This window comes from Geotrypetes seraphini, chromosome 19 (genome assembly GCF_902459505.1).
Source record: "Geotrypetes seraphini chromosome 19, aGeoSer1.1, whole genome shotgun sequence".
Classification (NCBI taxonomy): domain Eukaryota; kingdom Metazoa; phylum Chordata; class Amphibia; order Gymnophiona; family Dermophiidae; genus Geotrypetes; species Geotrypetes seraphini.
This window is the reverse complement of record NC_047102.1, coordinates 24783118-24802718: the sequence shown is the minus strand read 5'-3', so window position 1 is coordinate 24802718 and position 19601 is coordinate 24783118. Positions and strand designations below refer to the sequence as shown.

General features: G+C 41.2%; 1 protein-coding gene across 10 annotated transcripts in view; it reads right to left on the bottom strand.

Annotated features, from left to right (window-relative positions):
- Nucleotides 1-19601, bottom strand: part of SERGEF (secretion regulating guanine nucleotide exchange factor) — a 280295-nt gene that overhangs the window by 191465 nt on the left and 69229 nt on the right. For 4 of the 10 annotated variants that reach the window (XR_004537547.1, XR_004537545.1, XR_004537546.1 and 1 more), the window contains one exon: nt 16001-16152. Coding sequence is in view for 4 of the 10 variants with exons in the window: in XM_033927954.1 (XP_033783845.1) it covers nt 16001-16152 (152 nt within the window). In the remaining 6 variants the exon portion in view is untranslated. Of the gene's footprint in view, nt 1-2768; nt 2858-12888; nt 13302-13506; nt 13547-16000; nt 16153-19601 lie in introns of those variants that run through there. The other 6 variants (XR_004537548.1, XR_004537550.1, XR_004537549.1 and 3 more) reach the window with 5 other exon arrangements.

Below are 19601 nucleotides of genomic sequence, written 5' to 3'. Positions count from 1 at the left end.
CCCATTGTGTCGACTCTATGTTTTTCTTTCCTATTACGACCCTGCTTTCCTATGTGTCTCAGTCTGTCTTGTTTTGGTTTATATCTTAATTATATATCCCAAAATTTTTATACTTATTTAAAAATGTATTGTACACCGCTTTGACAATTTTTAAGCCGTATATCAAATTAATAAACTTGGAAACTGGTATTGTTCAACTAGCTTCTACATTCCTGCGGAGAAGTTTTTTGGCTGCTCCTAAAGCCAGGTAAGCACTGCTTCCTTTACTTCATCATGCTTTGACTTTTGCTCTCCGGGTGGAAGTGATGCACCCATGTCTCGTCGCCAGTGATAGTTCTCTCTAGAATCTTCATACCGTCTCTGGAACTGGGTCGCAACCTCCACATGCTGTTGCTTGTGCAGATCATGATGTGTTTGGGAACACATCATGCGCAGACTTTCCTGTATCCCAAGTCATCAAGCATTATGACAAATGCAAATCCATAGCTCATATCCAAATCTGCAGCCAATTGTGACACCGTTACCGGTCGGTCTTCTATAACAGTGATTCCCAACCCTGTCCTGGAGGAACACCAGGCCAATCGGGTTTTCAGGCTAGCCCTAATGAATATGCATGAGAGAGATTTGCATATGATGGAAGTGATAGGCATGCAAATTTGCTTCATGCATATTCATTAGGGCTAGCCTGAAAACCCAATTGGCCTGGTGTTCCTCCAGGACAGGGTTGGGAACCACTGTTCTATAATCAAGGCATTCATCCTGTCAATGTGCTCATATGTGTGCAGTGTTGAGGGGTGAGCAGAATGACTTTCATCGGTTATACCTGTTCTTTCCACTTTAAAAAAACTTTTTACCCCCTCATAAACCTTTTGTTGACTCATGGTGCTATGTCCATACTGAGTCCATATCAGATGGTGAATTTCCACAGCTTTCACTCCTTCCGACCAAAGAAATTTCACTACTGCACGTTTTTCTTCAACGGTGCAATCTTGCCATGGAGCGTCCATGTTTCTGACCTCGTGGCTGCCACATGACTAAAGGCTCAGTGCTGCACTGTGAGTTAACAAACTATCCAACAGGCAATATACGCGTCCATATCTTGCATTTCACTAGCTCTGTTCCAGTGATCACGTAATTTAACAATTGCCTTTCCTTTTTGATTCACTCTCGCATAATCAAGATTGGATGTCCATGCAATATAGATATCTAAAGGCCAGTTTTCAAAAGTCCAAAACAAAAATAGAGCTTCGTACCATAGTGTTTTGAAAGGAAAGAAGAGACAATTTTGTGGATCCACTGTATTCTTAAAAATTAAATGTATGATTTGAAGCTGGAAAAATTCAGCAAGATGTCAGGTGTCAAAGTCGGTCCTCGAGGGCCAGAATCCAGTCGGGTTTTCAGGATTTCCCCAATGAATCTGCATGAGATCTATTTGCATGCACTGCTTTCAATGCATATTCATTGGGGAAATCCAGAAAACCCGACTGGATTCCGGCCCTCGAGGAGGGACTTTGACACCCCTGCCTTAGACAGCATTTATCTAACTCAGGGCTGCTCAAGTCCGGTCCTCGAGATCTACTGGCAGGCCAGGTTTTCAGGATATCCCCAATGAACCTGCATACCAAGAAGGCAGTGCAGGCCAATCTCTCTCATGCATATTCATAGTGGATATCCTGAAAACCTGGCCTGCCAGTAGATCTCGAGGACCGGACTTGGGCAGCCCTGGTCTAACTTATATAAACAGCATGACAACATAACATAAAAACATAAGACTAGCCATACTGGATCAGCCCAACAATCCATCTAGCCCAGTATCCACATTGGTCAATCCAGGTCATAGGTACCTGGCAAAAACCCAAACAGCAGCAACATTCCATGCTACTGATCCTACGGCAAGCAGTGGCTTCCACTATGCAATCATATTTTATTATTTAATGTTAAAAAAGTAAATAAAACACAAATAATCACTTATGATACTGTCTCTGAACTACAAGCAGAATTTTGGATACTAATACAGTACCTAATACTGTGTTTCTATATCATTTTGGCTTTTATTCATCATCATCAAACCTTAGTTTGTTTGTTTTTTAAGTGCTTGTGCTCTATATTCTATGTTTTGTGCAAAATCGATAAAGTTTTCTTATACAACTTAAAAAAAAAAGAAGAAGAAGAAGAATGAAGAAATAACTAAAGTTAAGTACAAAAGTTTTAAAGTTGTATAAGAAAAGTTTATCGATTTTGCACAAAACACAGAATATAGAGCACAAGCACTTTATTTGAAGGCTTGTTTCTCTTTCTGGCTTTTATTCATCATCAGACCTTAGTTTTTTTTAAAGCGCTTGTGCTCTATATTCTATGTTTTGCACAAGCACTTTAAAAAAAACTAAGGTCTGATGATGAATAAAAGCCAGAAAGAGAAACAAGCTTTCAAATAATTTGGCTGGTGGTTGGCTGGAACGGAAGACCATAGAGGTACTTAGAAAGGTATTATCTGAAAAAAAAGATCACTTAGAAATTAGGCACTTTGAAGTTTATTATATGCCGTTGTGGATTGATGGTGTATATTACATAGACAATGTCATAAACAACATTGGGCTACTTTAATACTTCTATATAACTTTGCACAAAAAACCAGAAAACAGAACCTCACGACTAATGACTCATTACACTGAAGCTACTGCACTGCAGGTGCCAAATAGAGTCTGACATACACAACATGAAGCCGGCTGGATTGTCCTTCCAGACTAATACAATATGGACCTACAAACCTCATTATCCTGGCGTCAAAAACTTTTCCAATAAAATGAAAAATCTCAGCAGGGTTGACCGTCAGCTAAGCTGCTCCAGCCACCAGAACCTAAGAAAGAACAAACAAGATACCTCTAATGAAACACATAAGTATATTACTGAAACGCTGGTGGGAGACAAGGATTCCATTTTAAAATTGGTCTGAAACTTGCAATTAATACGGTAAAGGGGTCTTTTTACTAAGCTGCAGTACAAAGTGGCCTTAGCATGCACTAAGGGCATTTTTACTGCAGCCAAAAAATGGCCAGTTTCATTTTCCTAAATCAGGGGTCCCTAAAGTCCCTCCTTGAGGGCCGAATCCAGTTGGGTTTTCAGGATTTCCCCAATGAATATGCATTGAAAGCAGTGCATGCACATAGATCTCATGCATATTCATTGGGGAAATCCTGAAAACCCGACTGGATTCGGCCCTCAAGGAGGGACTTTGGGGATCCCTGTCCTAAATAATGGCCATGTGCTTATGCTGCCATTTCAAAACATTTGTTACTTTTTTAGCCATTTTATGTTTTATACTTAGTTTATCATTCCACTTAAATTATGTCGTGTTCCAATCTAGTTTGCCCTTTGCAATATCGTTTACAGTTTGTCCTTCATTCATTCACATATTTTACATTTCATCCCATATGTGACTGATGTTAAGTAATGTTGGAAAAATTTTGAAAGTTTTTTGGAGCTGAATAGCAGATTTTATTTATCTTAGGGGACAAACCTTGATACATCTGGATTGCAAAACATGAGTCATGTCGGTGTTAGAATGGTCCCCTGCCCAAAAGCTAAGTAATAGAGCTATTGAGCTGACATTTCTGATATTTTTGTCCTTTAAAAATTTCTGTATTGAAGGGATTGAAGAAAAGATGTGTAAATCCCTAGCGAATATGAAAGTTTTGAATCGCGAATGGGTGGCATCACTGAGACCCCTGAAGAAAATTGAAGTTTGTTGAGTGAATGTTTTGGGAGTTGATCGATTATATGAATACTATTAAAGCCACACACAAACCTCATAAAATGACCTCCAATCTTAACTGAAAACACCAACCTTATATTCCAGGGGCATAAATATATCATTCTGTAACAGTAAATACCATCTCTTATAAAATGGAAACAATGATCAAATTTGAACAATACAGAGGGGGAAAAACACATTTTGGCTACTAAAAACTTTATTTAGAAAACTGGAAAGCAATTATTACAAATAACTGGCCATGCTAGGCACCAATTTATTAAAGCAAAATTCCACCTACCAAGATGCAGATACAAAGTTTTTCTTATACAGATTTGTTACAGTTGCCCTTTATCTTTATTTTCCATTGTATTGCACCCACACATCCAGGGAGGGTGGGAGCGGGAGGGGGGTATATCTTTTGTTTTGGTATTATTCCTGATGGTAATGATGGATGGGGGAGGGAATTTTTATCTTTTGTATAGACTCCAATTGTTTTTAAGTGCTTATTTGATTATTATTATCTGTATGTAAATTGTATTGTACTTTTTGTTGACATTAAAAACTAAATAAAGTTTAAAAAAAAAAGTTTTTCCTAATGCAAAAATAGTCTCTACACGTAAAATATGAATTTACCTCTAGAAGAATAATAGCATCCAATCATTTTCATGGGCAAGTGAAAAAAAAAAAAATCAAGGCAGTGAAGCATAGTGTTCCAGGAAATAATGAAACTAGACGCATCACCACCATTTTTAATCAATCTGAGCACACTGGCATTCATTTTATGAGGACAGTAAGAGCAGCACAGTATAATGCAGCAATATTTTTTTCTTTTTTACCCTATTGCTGTAATTTGACTTTTCATTACACGTCAACTCAAAAGCTCTGGTGCTTGCTGCTAAAAACAACAGCAGCCACCCAGAGCTTCTTTCAATGAGGTTAGAGTTATGACAAGATGCTAGTTGATAGGAGGGCAACTGTATTCCTCCCTCCAAGGAGAAAATTGTGCCTTATTCATTGTAAGTTAGTGAATGGACAAGGACGTAGATTTGGCTCAGATTTTCACCAATTGCTGGCTACAGAAGTCAAAATGTAATGTAATGCCAGAAGCTTTCCAAGCCTGAATTGCACCATAGTAACATAGTAGATGACAGCAGATAAAGACCGAATGGTCCATCCAGTCTGCCTAACCTGATTCAATTTAAATTTTTAATTTTTTCTTCTTAGCTATTTCTGGGCAAGAATCCAAAGCTTACCCGGTACTGTGCTTGGGTTCCAACTGCCGAAATCTCTGTTAAGACTTACTCCAGCCCATCTACACCCTCCCAGCCATTGAAGCCCTCCCCAGCCCATTCTCCACCAAATGGCCATATACAGACACACCCTGTGCAACACAACCTCAGGAACCCCTGCTCCACCCACTGGGCCACAGCCAAGAAGAGGAAACAATGGATGGGAAGCAGTTTTGGGGCCCCACCGCCACCTTCCTCCCACAGCCCTCTGTACAGTCCTGCCTAGTGCACTGTAGTATTCTGGTGATACCAAATTCTCTGAAAAATCACAAAGATTGTGCCAAAGGAATCAGCACACAAAAGCAGAGTTATTCAACATAGTTTTGCAAGTGACATTCTTTAAGCCCCTCCTACACAATGCACCTTAATCTGAGATCATCTCTCTTAGCAAAAGAATCATAAGTTATTTCAGTCAGGCAGCACACGCTTATCCATACCGTTTATAATGTCACAATCATCAGACATTTTGCCAGAACCAGTTGGACCTCATTTAATGCAATGCAACTGTTGACCTAATTCTGCATTTTAAGAGGCCTAGACGTACACAAGCCAATGGGCCTCAAGACTCAGCTTAAAGCATCACAAATAACACATGAAAAACACTCACTGCAAAAACCAAGACCAGTATGGCTGGCAGAGAACTGCCAAAAACAGAAATTAAAACTGGTAAATGCCAGTCTTTTCCCAACATCAACCTATAGGGGTTATTTGGAATTATAGCTCAATACTTGCTTAAATTTATTCCAGTGCACCCGTTCTTGGTTGATATGTGTTGTTCCATTCCCACTATTCAGCAAGAAAAATCCAAAAGTTGTCTGGATATCTTTATCAAATTTTTAACCAATGTATCCACCATATACACGTTAACTGGAACTCAAGCAACCTGATTTATCTTCCAATGTTATTAAGTCTATACCCTCAATCTGTATTCTCCAATGTCATGTACCCTCCTGGAAATGTCCAGTTCTCTTCTTATGTAATCCGCTTTGAACCGCAAGGTACAAGCGGAATAAAAATCACTCATGTAATGTAATGTAATGTAAATACTGCAATACTTTAAATAAAAATGAAAATAAAATCAATTTCTGGAGGAAATTTAAGTGTAAACTTGGCACGTCACATTTGAGTACGCCCACGCTTTGCCTACCACATGTCCGGTAGTTTGTCTGTTAACAGTTTATGGTATTGCATAGTATGGGGTATAGTATTAGTTAGGCCTATTTTTAATAGTAGCTCTCAAACAACCAGAAACTACATTTATCCAGCATCTATCAATCCCCATGGGTGCAGTTAACCGAGAGTCTACTGTACACTGAAACACCTAATATGTAATCCTAAATTTATATGGGATACATTGTGACCGGGTGTGGCCCTAGCTGGGGCTTTACCTGGAGCACATGAGCCTCGGCCGAGCGGTGAGGCCTGGAGTAGGTGGAGAGGAGTAAAGGCAGCCCACACACAGGTGTTTAAAGTGGAAAAAGAAAATGTGCTTTATTGATTTACAAAGTTCAGCACTTATTATAGTTTTATAAGTTTTCAAGAATGGCGCACAAAAACATATCATACAAAATTCCATACAGTCATTCTTTCTGCTGCTTCTGGTTTTTGTCCCACAGTAGAAAAAAACAGGTAAATCATGAACAATGAGAAAACCAAAACAAATTAAGCTCTTGTGCCCAGTGTCCAATTAGAAGTGCTTGGGGGACAACATAAGAAGAATAGAAACTCTACCCCAAGCCTGAGATTTACAAACAGAAGGAAACCACAGTTCAAAACCAATATCTGGGTTTTAATCAGTTCCAGAAACACTTTCAGCAGAGAAAACAATCCCAACTTATTTCTCTATTCAGCAAGCTCTGGTCCAGCACTGGCAGCATTTAGCTGACCTCCATATCTTCTAGGTCAGACATGGGCAACTCCGGTCCTCGAGGGCCGGAATCCAATCGGGTTTTCAGGATTTCCCCAATGAATATGCATTGAAAGCAGTGCATGCAAATAGATCTCATGCATATTCATTGGGGAAATCCTGAAAACCCGACTGGATTCCAGCCCTTGAGGATCAGAGTTGCCCATGTCTGTTCTAGGTTCACCCCTCCCCCACATTCTGCAAACTTCATGCTGCAGGTCTCTGGGGATTCCCCAACTTCTGGCTCCATTATAACTTCCTCACAAAAACCAGTATCAAAATTAGAGCCTTTGGTGGGGTGACCACTTGCTGCTTTCCAACCCTGTGCTGGAGTAGACTTTCTTCAGGTTCCTTCAGTCTGTAGTTGGGAGCTGGGATAAGTTTCCCTGGATGAGCTCCCTGCTTCCTCCTAAAAACTCCCTTTTCAGTTCTCTGGGATTGATTAGCATTCCCATCACCTGAGCTCCCCTGGCTCAGGCTATTCACTCTCAGGGTTGTTTTGGGCTGATTGCAACTGCTTGCATCTGAGCTGATTGAGCTAACCTGCTCCAACCCTGGGGTATGCTGGGTTTGGTAGTTCCTGCCTCTTCCCTTTTGTTTGCTGCTTAGGAAAAACATTTGGGCTAATTAGCCTACTCACTCCAGGCCTAGTTTGTCTTGCTGCAACTCTGGGGCATTCTGGGACTGATAGTCCATGCTCTTTCCCCGTTAGTCTTTTAGGGAGATTAGAACAGTTTTAGAACTGATGGGTAAAGGATTCTGCTGGTACTGCAGTGCTCTGGACCTAACTCTGGGGACAGGTATTACATCTCCTATAGTCCAGTCCGTGCCTCCATCCCTGTTTCTTGTGCACTGCAGGGTTTCCTTTACCAGCCACTGGAAAGAAAAATGTAGACCCTGCACCTCCTACTTTTGGCCAGATAAACTCAGGATGGACATCTACTTGGCTCTCCAACACATATTTGTTTTGCACATTGGGAAACGTAACGTATTTAGGCTAATTATACACTATGTTTCTTATTTTGGTCACAACATCAGAAAAGAGAGATCCCCAGAGAAGGACATCATGTCTGGGAAGATCGAGGGAATTAGGCGAAGAGGGCAACCTGCAACCAGATGGCTGGACACGTTGAAAACAACCATTAGGATAGTGCTGGAGGACCTTACCAGACTAGCACAAAACCAATTTCTTTTTAGATCTGTAATTCATCAAGTTGCTAGGACTTGAACGTGAATCGATGGCACCTTACTTACACTTTGTAACATGATTTTTGTTCCTGGGCAGTAAGGGGCTCAAAAACCTGCCTAAGTCGGCACCTGGATGTCCTAATAGTCAGGATGTCCAAGTGCCAATTTTCAAAACCCACCGCTCAAAGGGCTGTGTTGGGAGGCGTGTTATGGGCAGGCATTGGTGAGGCTGAGGCGATAATCAAAGCTTTACGCTTTTGTGCAGAGAATGCTTTCATTGGCTGTATGCTATTTTACTAGTTGTGTGTTGGATTGATGAGGCTATGTTATCTTTATATTATGTCAGTATATACTTGAATATGTGTGTTTACTTGTAATCCGCTTAGGTACTAAGCGAAGAAGAAATTTTTTAAATAAAAAGATGTCCTAGATGCTCGGAGTTAGACCTGTTTTAGATGTCTAAATGCCCCAAAGGTACCCAAACTGAGCAGATGACCACTGCATGCATTAATGCATGACTCCCCACACTCCCCCTAATGCTCACAGACCCCCCTCCCACCACTAAAATATCCTATTTAAGGAGTAAATACCTGCCTGTAAAATAATAGCATCTGGTATGGGAAAGCCTAGTTGGGCTGCACACAGGTGTCTTAAGTAGCCTGGTGGATGGGCTAATGGGCCATAGAGACCCAGGCCCATAAGACACTCTAACCACTACATTTATGGAAGAAAGTGTGAGGCCACCAAAATCCTACTCTGCTTCCATATAGATGCCACCTGCAGCATTAAGGGCCATTGGGTTAGGAGCAGTGTTCCCGCTAAGGTGTGCTGGCCTGCGCGCGCGCACAAAATATTACATCGCAGCGCAAAGTTTCTCTTCACAGCGCACACACGCGTCGCAAAGGTAAGGGGAGGTAAGGTAAGGGGACGCATTGGGGGGATTGCACTTCCCCACAATTGCCATGCTTCGGTTCCTCTTCTTCCTTCCTTCCTCCCCCCCCCCCCCCCCGCGGGACCCTGCGGCACCATCAACTCTTACTCCCTCTAATGTCGGCCCTGCAGCTCCAGACTTCCTCGCACCTTCTCCCCTCCCCCTTTGGATCGCTATTATTTTAAATGTTATAGCCGCGGAGCTGTATCCATCAGTGGAGATGTCTAACCTCGGCCTGCCCCGGAACTCTTACTGCAACAGTGACTTCCTGTTCCTGCCTAGACGGGCGGCTGCTGCAGTAAGAGTTCCGGGGCAGGCCGAGGTTAGACATCTCCACTGATGGATACAGCTCCGCGGCTATAACATTTAAAATAATAGCGATCCAAAGGGGGAGGGGAGAAGGTGCGAGGAAGTCTGGAGCTGCAGGGCCGACATTAGAGGGAGTAAGAGTTGATGGTGCCGCAGGGTCCCGCGGGGGGGGGGGGGGGAGGAAGGAAGGAAGAAGAGGAACCGAAGCATGGCAATTGTGGGGAAGTGCAGAGCTGCAGGGAAGAGTGTTGCGGTACCCAGCTGGAGGGAGAAGGAAGATGAGGGAGGGAATTAAAGGAGATGCCAGGGCTTGGAGCATAGGAGGAAGGTATGCCAGTCTAAGGGAAAAGGAAGGGGGAGATGTGAGAGCATGGAGGGGGAACGAAAGATGGAAGAAAAGGAAAGGAGAGAGATGCCAGAGAATCAGGGAAGGGGAGATACCAGACTATGAGGAGAGGTGTGGGAGAGGGAAGGCGAGGAGAGAGATGCCAGACCAATGGGGTGAAAGGAGAGAGGGAAGGGGGAGGCATACAGTTTCTGGAAGGGGCATAGAAGGAGAGAAGATGCCATATAGGGGAAGAGAGACGGCAGACAGTGAATGGAAGGAAGAGAGTTACAAGAAGATGAGGAAAGGAGAAACCACAGAAGACAAAGGTAGAAAAAAATTTCTATTTATTTATTGCTTTAGGAGACATGTGTCACTGTTTCTGTGAAGCATTGTATGCAGAGTCCAGCTTCTTGCTGGTTCAATTTAACCTTTGTCTATGTATTTTTATTTTATCCCCCCTTTTACAAAACTGTGAAGCGTTTTTAGCACCAGCCTTGGTGGTAGCAGCTCTGATGCTCAGAATTTTATGAGCATCAGAGCTGTTACCTCCGTAGCTAAAATCCACACTACAGTTTTGTAAAAGAGGGAGGGGTTAGTTTGTGATTACATATTCCTTACTAGGCGAAGGTGTTTTCTGTGTTCTGTGTGTTCGAAAGACATGGTTTTCTGTTAGGATTGACGGTGTAGGATTGATCTGTGCTGGTCTGGCTTGTTTAGTTTTACAATGGGTGTATTGATGTACTGCTCACTGCAATATGTAAGATGCTGCCTTTTCCTAGGTACTCATGTGTGACGTGTGGTTTGTTACTAAAAATCATGTTTTTCTTACAGATGGGGGGGGGTGCCAAAAAATGATGGGCCCCGGATGTTACATATGCTAGGTACGCCACTGTATGTAAAGATACCAGAAAGCTGGCGTAGCAAAAACTTCTAAGTTTTGAGTATTTAACCCTCCCACAATCTCACGGGCACTCGTTTCAAGTTTATTGAGATTTTGATTTAAACGCAATATCAAATATTTTCAATGCGTATAACAAAAATAAATTTGGGGAAATAAATAAAACCATTTGAACCAGTGTTCCCGCTAAGCTGCGCTGGCGTGCGCTGGCGCACAAAATATTACATCGCAGCGCACACGTTTCTCGTCACAGCGCACGATCGGAAGAGGCGTACGGCAGATGGCAGGGCGGCGAGAGGAGAATCGGGCGAGTTGGCTCATAACTTGCTGGCGCCCGATATTTTTGGCTCACGGTGAAAAAAGTTTGCTCACAACACCCGCCCGCTTAGAGGGAACACTGGTTAGGAGACAGGTGTGTATAAGAGGAGTTTTGGAGGGCTCATCATAAATTATAAGGGGGTTTGGGTAAAATGTACATCTGGCACCCTTTATGTGAAGTTCACAGCAGTAATCTCTAAGGTGCTCCACCACTCTGTTGGTATGTCTGTGTGGCCAGTCCATTACAATACTGGCCCCTCTCACATCCAAATGGTCTGCATTTTAATGCTTGGAAGCATCTGTGGTTGAAAATGGCACAAAAACTTAGACATCTTGTTGGCCAAAATGGCCAAGTAAGTGATTTCCAGAAAAAATTTTGGATGTCCAGGACGTTCAAAAATAGCTGCTTTTCCATATCTGACTTTGGACATCTAGTGGTAAATGCACACAAAGTCAGACTTAGACTCACTATCAAAAATGCCCCTCTAAATGTAATTTCCTAACTGAAAATATCTGTTATTTCCCTAAAACTTTGCTTTTGTGACCAGGATAATCAAATTTTGCAATTTAACTATTTAAAACATGGAAATGCTGAATTTTCATCTTTTCGTTCTTTTAAAGTCATAAAAAACAACATATGAATCACAATTAACGTATTTATATTTAAGTTATACAAAGATTTAGAAGTGAGTAGTTTTTCGAGATTTGCGATTAAATTGTAAGTCACTCACGAATCAGCCCCCAAATGTGTTCTCATTATATTGTCCTTGGTAGCGGCATTTGAAATCCAATATATACTGGCAGAAGCGACCACCTTGTTCCTCCAAGTATGCTCCCATGTTCTCCTTGAATGTCTTAAGATGAGCATCAAGGACATGGACTTTGAGAAACATCCTATAGCCCATTTTGCTGTAATTCTTCATCAGATTCTTAACCAACTCCATGTAGTTTTTGGTCTTATGATTGCCCAGAAATCCTCAAACCACTGCAACTTAAATAGCTTCCTGAGAAATTCCATACACTCCAGGATCTTCTTTATCTGTGGTCCTACGAAGACACCAGCTTTGCCTCAGACAGATTAGGAAAGATGTCTTGAAGGTACTTGAAAGCTAGTATCTCCTTATCTAGAAGTTGTTTCATTAGGCCCAATTTGATGTGCAGTGGTGTCATCCAAATCTTCCAGGGGTCCACAAGTGATTCCTATTTGACTATGTTTCTCCACACAGAAAGCTCAGTCCACTGTGGCCAGTCCCGCCTTTGTGTCCCTGCTATCGCAAAGGCAGAGATAGCAGGGAAATCTGGTAAAACCGCCTTGGAGACCCATTAGAAATGCCACCATTTTGAAGTCTCCAATGAACTCCCCAGCCATAATCATCATACTTCAAGGCACTTAGTATGGTCTTCATGCTGTTCTCAATCCTCTTTGAGGTGCATTGAGTGAGCCAGTGGAAGAGACAGGTACTTGTTCCCATTATGGAAACAGCACAGCGTTGATGCTCCTGGGTGAGCTGTCAATGGAGAGATGCCACTCCTTTGGGTTACAGGCGATTCCAATTGCCTCAAACAGACTGGTCACATTGTGACAGAAGCAGAGCCCATCTTGAGGGGTGAAGGTGATGGAAAAAGCTTGGCGACACTTTCTCTGATCTGTGACTTGCACACTTTCATCCAAAAAGTTCCACTGCTTGAGCCTAGATTTCAAAAGCTAGGCATTGGACTTGTTGATACCAAGATCTCTGATCAAGTCAATGAAGTCTTTTTGGTTTAGATCAGTGGTCTCAAACTCGCGGCCCGGGGGTACTATTTTGAGGCTCTCGGTATGTTTATCAGAATCACAAAAGTAAAATAAAAAAGTTTCTTGATCATATATCTCTTTAGCTATAAATTACAATATTATTATTAAGACTTAGCCAAAAGGAAAGATTTATAAACTATAAAGAGTTTTACCTCATGCAAAATTGTCATTTCTTTAATAAGACATTAACTATTTTTTCTGAGGCCCTCCAAGTACCTACAAATCCAAAATGTTGCCCTGCAAAGGGTTTGAGTTTGAGACTACTGGTTTAGACAGTATGGGTTACTCTCGTCAGCTGTATCATCAATATTGTAAGCTGGATCGACAACATCTCCCTCACTCACTGACGTGCTGCTCTCTTCTGAAGACAAGCTGCTCTCTCTCTGGGGGAGTGGGTACAGGGAGCTCAGGGCAATGTGGCACTGGGGCGATGGATGAAGGAATGTCCAAATATGTGACTGCAGATGCACGCTTCTCAGTTTGACACTTGGAAAGATCCACCATGCAGAAGTAGCAGTTGCTTGAGTGGTTCCTATCAAATTCTTGAGATAGCAAACTTCATGGCTCTCTTGTCCCCTGTGTACCATCCTGTAGAACAGAAAAATAAAATTGTGGTAATAAAAACAATAAATTTGACTAATGTGTATGAGATTCTTGCAACATATTTCATATATGATATATTTTCAAATAACACTGAAAATTTTTAAATGTATATATTTTTAAAAATTACATAATTTAAGAAATTTTATAGCAGAAAATTCTGCCATCCTAGTGAGAAACAAAATTGTCTTACCTTCCTAAGTTTACTCAGCTTGGAATCAATCTGGAATGCTCTGCAAAAAGGTGAATTTCAAAGTATCGATATCTTGGGCACAAAAGCAAAGTTTGAAGGGCATGATAGATATTTTCTATACGTTTGCGGCACAGGCAATTAAGAAGTAACACTTATTACCCAGGAAAAATAAAATAAAATTTTGTTATAATCAAAAGCATTTAATGTAACATCTCAGTGCTCCATTTCTCTGCTTATTTTCAAGGACGATTATTTGATTTAAACAGAGCACAAAACTAGCAGCATAATATTGCAACTGCTGCTTTAAAAAAAAACCCAGATTAGAAAGATCTTTGTCTCATTTCACCCATATGCAGCAGTAGCTATGTCCTCAGAAGACAGGAAAATATTTCAGTCTGTACAAAAGTCAAAGGTATGTCTACCCTAAGCATATAACAAACTACTCACTCCTCAGTTTTAGCATGCATATGATTTCAAATCTCAAAGGGCTTCTCGGTTGGCTGTTTAGCAAGTGTTCATGCGAATGCTGCACAAGCCACTATCGTCACTGGATCTCTATACCATTCTCAGTGACATAATAATTTTTCCTTTTTAATTTCTGTTTTACTAAAGTTTTACTCTACAGACTTAGGGCTCCTTTTACTAAGCTGCATTAGGGCTTTAACGCACGGAATAGCGCGCACTACATTGCCGTGCGCGCTAGACCTTAACACCAGCATTGAGCTGGCGTTAGTTCTAGAAGCATAGCGCGTGGTAATTTCCTGCGTGCGCTAAAAACGCTAGCGCACCTGCAATAATTTAATTCATGGAGCACCTCTCCTGACATGTTCATGTTTCACTTGCTCTTCTTCAGGGTCGAGGCTCCTCCAGCATACTTAAAGTGCCGATAATATAGTGGGATCGCTACTGTTCTCCACAAATTCCTCAACATTAGTTAGTGTTCCCTAAGCATATGGCTTTGAACCAAACAGATAAGCAACACCGCACTCAAAATGCTGAGCTCTATAGTTCTGTGTCCCATGATATTGTCCTTACCATGCAAAACACAACCTTGCACAGAAGAGCTTCAGCTCAGGTTATCTAAGCTGAACATAGAAAAAGGGCAACAGAAACATTAGAAAGGCTGAAACTGTTGTTATTGGAGATGAGAAAATGTTCAGCAAAATAAGCTTTGATTTTCTAAAGATTTTCTCCCATTTTTCACCTAGGTGGGGGTGGGGGGGTCCTCATAATTTGGCCCACAGTGTCCTAAAATCACTTTTTTTGCAGGCAGATGATTAAACTGTTATGTCCTATAAAATCAGGCAGAGTAATACTGTCAAATCTGCTCTACTGGAAAGAACTCAACATGGAAAAATTGATAAAACAAATTCCTATTAATTGTAGCTGTGCTGCTGCCTCATTCATTTTGACAAGCTCAGAGCGAAGAAGGCTGAGTAACCCTTATTCTGGCAGAGTCCCACTTCCCCTAGCTGACAAATCCTGAGTCTCATATTTACGCTTCTATCGGAAATATTTCTTCATAGAAATGGTGCCAGAGGCATGTTAATGGCTTTCCAGGGACATAAACAAAGAGAATTTGAGAAAGCTATAAATTAAGTGGGGCCTACAAAATAGACCAAGAAATACTTTGAGCAAACCAGACAGATGCCATCATACAGTCAACTTAGCAGGGTTTAAAAAAAGGTTTGGATAAAATCTTAAAACAAAAGTTCATAAGCCGTTATTAAGATGGACTTCGGGAATGCTATTGCTTATTCTTAGGATAAGCAGCGAAAAACCTGTTTTTCTCTTTGGGATCTTGCCAGGTACTTCTGACCTGGGTTGGCCACTGTTGAAAACAGGATACTGAGCTCGATGGGCCTTTTTAAGGACACAGTCATCAAAGTGCAAAATTTATATATACCACGTAACAACAAGTGATCCAAGAGAAAAAAGAACAAAGAACCGGCGTGGCTCACTGTAGAGGTGAAGGAAGCGATCAGAGACAAGAAAACTTTGTTTAAGGAATGGAAAAGGTCAAAAATGGACGAAAACTGGAACAAGCACAAAAAACATCAACGCAGGTGCCATAAGGCAGTAAAAGGGGCCAAAAGAGACTACGAGGGAAAAATATCCAAGGAGGCGAAGAACTTCAAGCCATTCTTTCGACATATTAAGGGGACATGACCCACGAAGGAAGCGGTGGGACCGTTGGATGACCATGGAATAAAGGGAGCGCTAAAGGAGGACAAAGCAATCGCTGATAAACTCTTTTAATCCTGTTTAAATGGCTATTTCCACTTTAAGTTAGACGCTAGCAGAGTGCCGTTTATAGAATATGGGCTTTTGTCCTGTCAAGAACTATGAAATGTTGTTTAATTAGTTGGAGTCTGAGAGAATTAGAGAGCAGCAGTGGTTTGTTAGCATCTTTGATAGACAAACACATCACTCAGCTGTGATCAAACAAAATAATTCTACAGTTTGCATAAAGGAGAAGAGTCAAATTCCTTACCTGAGATGCTCCTTTTAGACACGGAAGTGAAAAAGGGATATTATAGGAGTGGCGAGCAAAAGTATCCAGTAATTCCCGCACTTGCCCCTCTTGTATGCTTCTTCCAAGTTGACCATAGTCTGCTCGTCCCCACAAAAAAACTTTGGTAGTTTCTAAAGAATAATAGCATACATATATGTGAGTCATTTGTCTTCCAAGGGTGGTATTTTCTGACAAAAATTCACAGATATAATGTGTGTGCATATACATCAGACATGTCAAAATCAGGCCCTTAGAGTACTGAAATTTGGCCCACCAGACAATTTCTAATTTCCCTAAAGCTGGCCCGCCGGTACAAGCACCACATCATTTGTAGATTCATGCCACATCATCTGTAGGTTCACGCGGCCTGCAGAGGATCGCTGGTCAGCAGTAGCAATCCTAACAGGCTGCCATAGCCTCAGCTGCACATTCCCTCTGGCGTGGTCCCACCCTTCCTCAGACGTACAGAACCATGCCAGAGGGAACGTGCAGCTGAGGCTATGGCGGTCTGCTAAGATCGCTACTGCCGACCAGCGATCCTCTGCAGGCCGTGTGAACCTACAGATGATGCGGCGTGAACCTGCAGAGTCAGGTCCCAAGCAGACCTGGAGCTGAGGAAAGTTATTTGGGGGCTGGTATTCTTAGGAAGTTATAATTTAGTCAGGCACAAATCAAAACAAAATTATATATAAATATCCAATATAAAAGCGTTATATGTACAGTATTGTATTAAATAAGCTTGAAATAATTCATGTGCTCAATCCATTAGTTACTGTTCCTATTAAGATGGTCAACTTTATTAAATCATTTTACTCATAGATGTAAGATCCTCAAAAATATATATGCTATGAGTGGATATATCACTTGTATTAGCTTAATACATATTTTCAAATCTAAAGCCTCAGTTACACTCCCTCCTCTGCTGCATTAGTTGTTTAGCTGGGAGTTATTGGGTGATGAATCTTCACCGGTTTCCTTGATTCAAAATGCTATATATTTTTTTAGCAGTAAACTTAAATAGTATTTAACATATTTTTTAGGAATAAGTAATATTAAACTTGTAAACTTAGCTTATGCTTTCTTTAACCACGACCTGAGAGATATGGAGCCCAACATGTTTCGCGAATGCTTTATCAAGGAACTCCCAGAGCCGCTACAGTCATCCAAAGCAGTAGGTAGAGCCATTATGCTGCCTGCGATAGGTCTTTCTTGGAGCATTTTTTGCAAACTTCCAGTCAGGTGGTTGATGCCGCTGAAGTAACTACTTGATAGGTATAATGCCTCCATTCTGCACACAAGGCTAAACCAGAGGAGCTGCAATTGTCTTATCTTTTCTCCCACTGTAGATTGCTTGTTGCAAATGTCTCAAATGGTTTCATTGGTCTCAAATGGTGTCAAGCTGCAAGATGCCAAGAGCTGACACACAATGCAAGTGTCTACTGTATTTTTGAAATGTTATATTTATTATTAATTTTGAGACAATGGGCATTGTTTGACTACGGAGAGCACATTGGACACTTTATGCACCATTTAAAATTGACTAATGATGAAATGAGTGCTGAAGGTTTGGAAATATTTTCATGAACCTTAGCGGTTTGAGATCCATTCATTTTATTTAAATTAGAATTTATTTTAGCTTGTTTGATAGTTTATTTGATTTAAGCTAATGTTGCAAGAACTTTCCAGCTTACACAAGTCTTCAGCTAGCAACGCCCTTGTTTATGATGCATATAGAAAGACTTATATGACTGTGGCATTAAATACACTCATATTGGTCTTCAGTGTAACACAATGTGCTTCTGCTACAGCTAGCATTTTAGGCTACTTGGATGCCACCAATTCTGGCTGCAATAACAACAGTTGTAGGGAAGGGAGAGGGGTTGAGACTTGATGTACTGCCTTTCTGTGGTTTAAATCAAAGTGTTTTACATATTATATGCCAGCATTTATTTTGTACCTGGGGCAATGCAGGATTAGGCGATTTATCCAAGGAGTTGCAGTGGGAATCAAATCCAGTTCCCCGAGTTCTCAGGTCACTGTACTAACCATTAGGCTAATCCTTCTCTCAATGCTGGGATCAATCATTCTAAATATTTATATTCCTTCACTTGCTCTATTGACTCACTACAGAATAGCAGGCAGACCTTTGAAATGTCTGATGTCTTGCATTTGGATTTCTTTGCATTGATCTGTAACTCCGTTATCCTGCTCTTTCTGTATCTAGCAACTCTTGGGTCTTGGATTCCGATTCAAAATGGGCAAAATGGAACAAATCTGCAGTAGTCTGTTGAAATGTAACATCAATGATGCCATCCTAATTGAACTGTAAGTATCCGGATCTGGTTTAAAGAACATTTACCATACCATACATTTTCTTATATACTGCAAGTTTCAACACGAACTCAATGTGGTTTACAATAAGATTTCAATCAGTGATCAAGAATCTTGATATGTAGAATACGGGCAAATGTCTATGCCTTTGAGTTACTGGTTCGAAGAGAACATATGGGTCTTCAGCATTTTCCTAAAGTTGTAATACACATTCAGTTGATGCAGGTGGCAAGGTAAGCTATTCCAAACTTTAATACCTTGGAATGTGAATTTGGATTCATACAATTTCTTTTGGAGTACACTTTGAGGCGATGGGAAGGTCAGTTACAACCAGAACAGAACCAACTGCATGCACCTATATCTCTGGTGGACAGTACCACTTATGGGGTATAAGATCCTTCATCAAGGTGATGTCCTTTGAAGCAGTGTCACTGCCATATCAACATTTAACGTAACTACACTAATTAAAATCATCATGGCAATTTGTTCCAACAGACGTGAATAGTGATAAGAACATAAGAACATAAGAACATAAGAAGTTGCCTCTGCTGAGGCAGACCATAGGTCCATCCTGCTCAGCGGTCCGCTCCCGTGGCGGCCCATCAGGCCCATTGTCTGAGCAATGGTCTATACCTATCTATACCCCCCAATCCCTTTTTCTTCTAGGAATCTATCCAGACCTTCTTTGAAACCAATTTTATGCCAAGCTACAAGATACAAGGGGAGAGTATGGTGCCGTGGTTAAAGATACAGCTTCAGCACCCTCTGATTGTGAGTTCAAACCCATGTTGCTCTCCTTGTGACCCCGGGCAAGTCACCTAATCCCCCCACCCCAACCCCCCACCCCTATTGCCCCAGGTACATTAGATAGATTGTGAGCCCACTGGGACAGACAGGGAAAAATGCTTGAGTACCTGAATAAATTCATGTAAACTGTTCTGAGTTCCTCTCGGAGAATGGCATAGAAAATTGAATAAATTAAATAAATTAAATCCCCAGAGGGGACCTTTTGTCTTAGCAGGTAACCTCAGTGCTAAAGTTGGTAAATTGTGCATTGGGTGGGAAGAAATAGCAGGCACATTTGGATGTGGAAATCTAAATGATAATGAACTGAGGTTTCTAAGTTTTTCTGCATATTTGGTTGTTTGCAACACTTTGGTCTGACATTAGCCAGTTCATCAACTGTCCTGGTACTCTCATGCTCTAAATGCTATTTCCTGATGTATCCATTCATTTGTGAATGATGCTC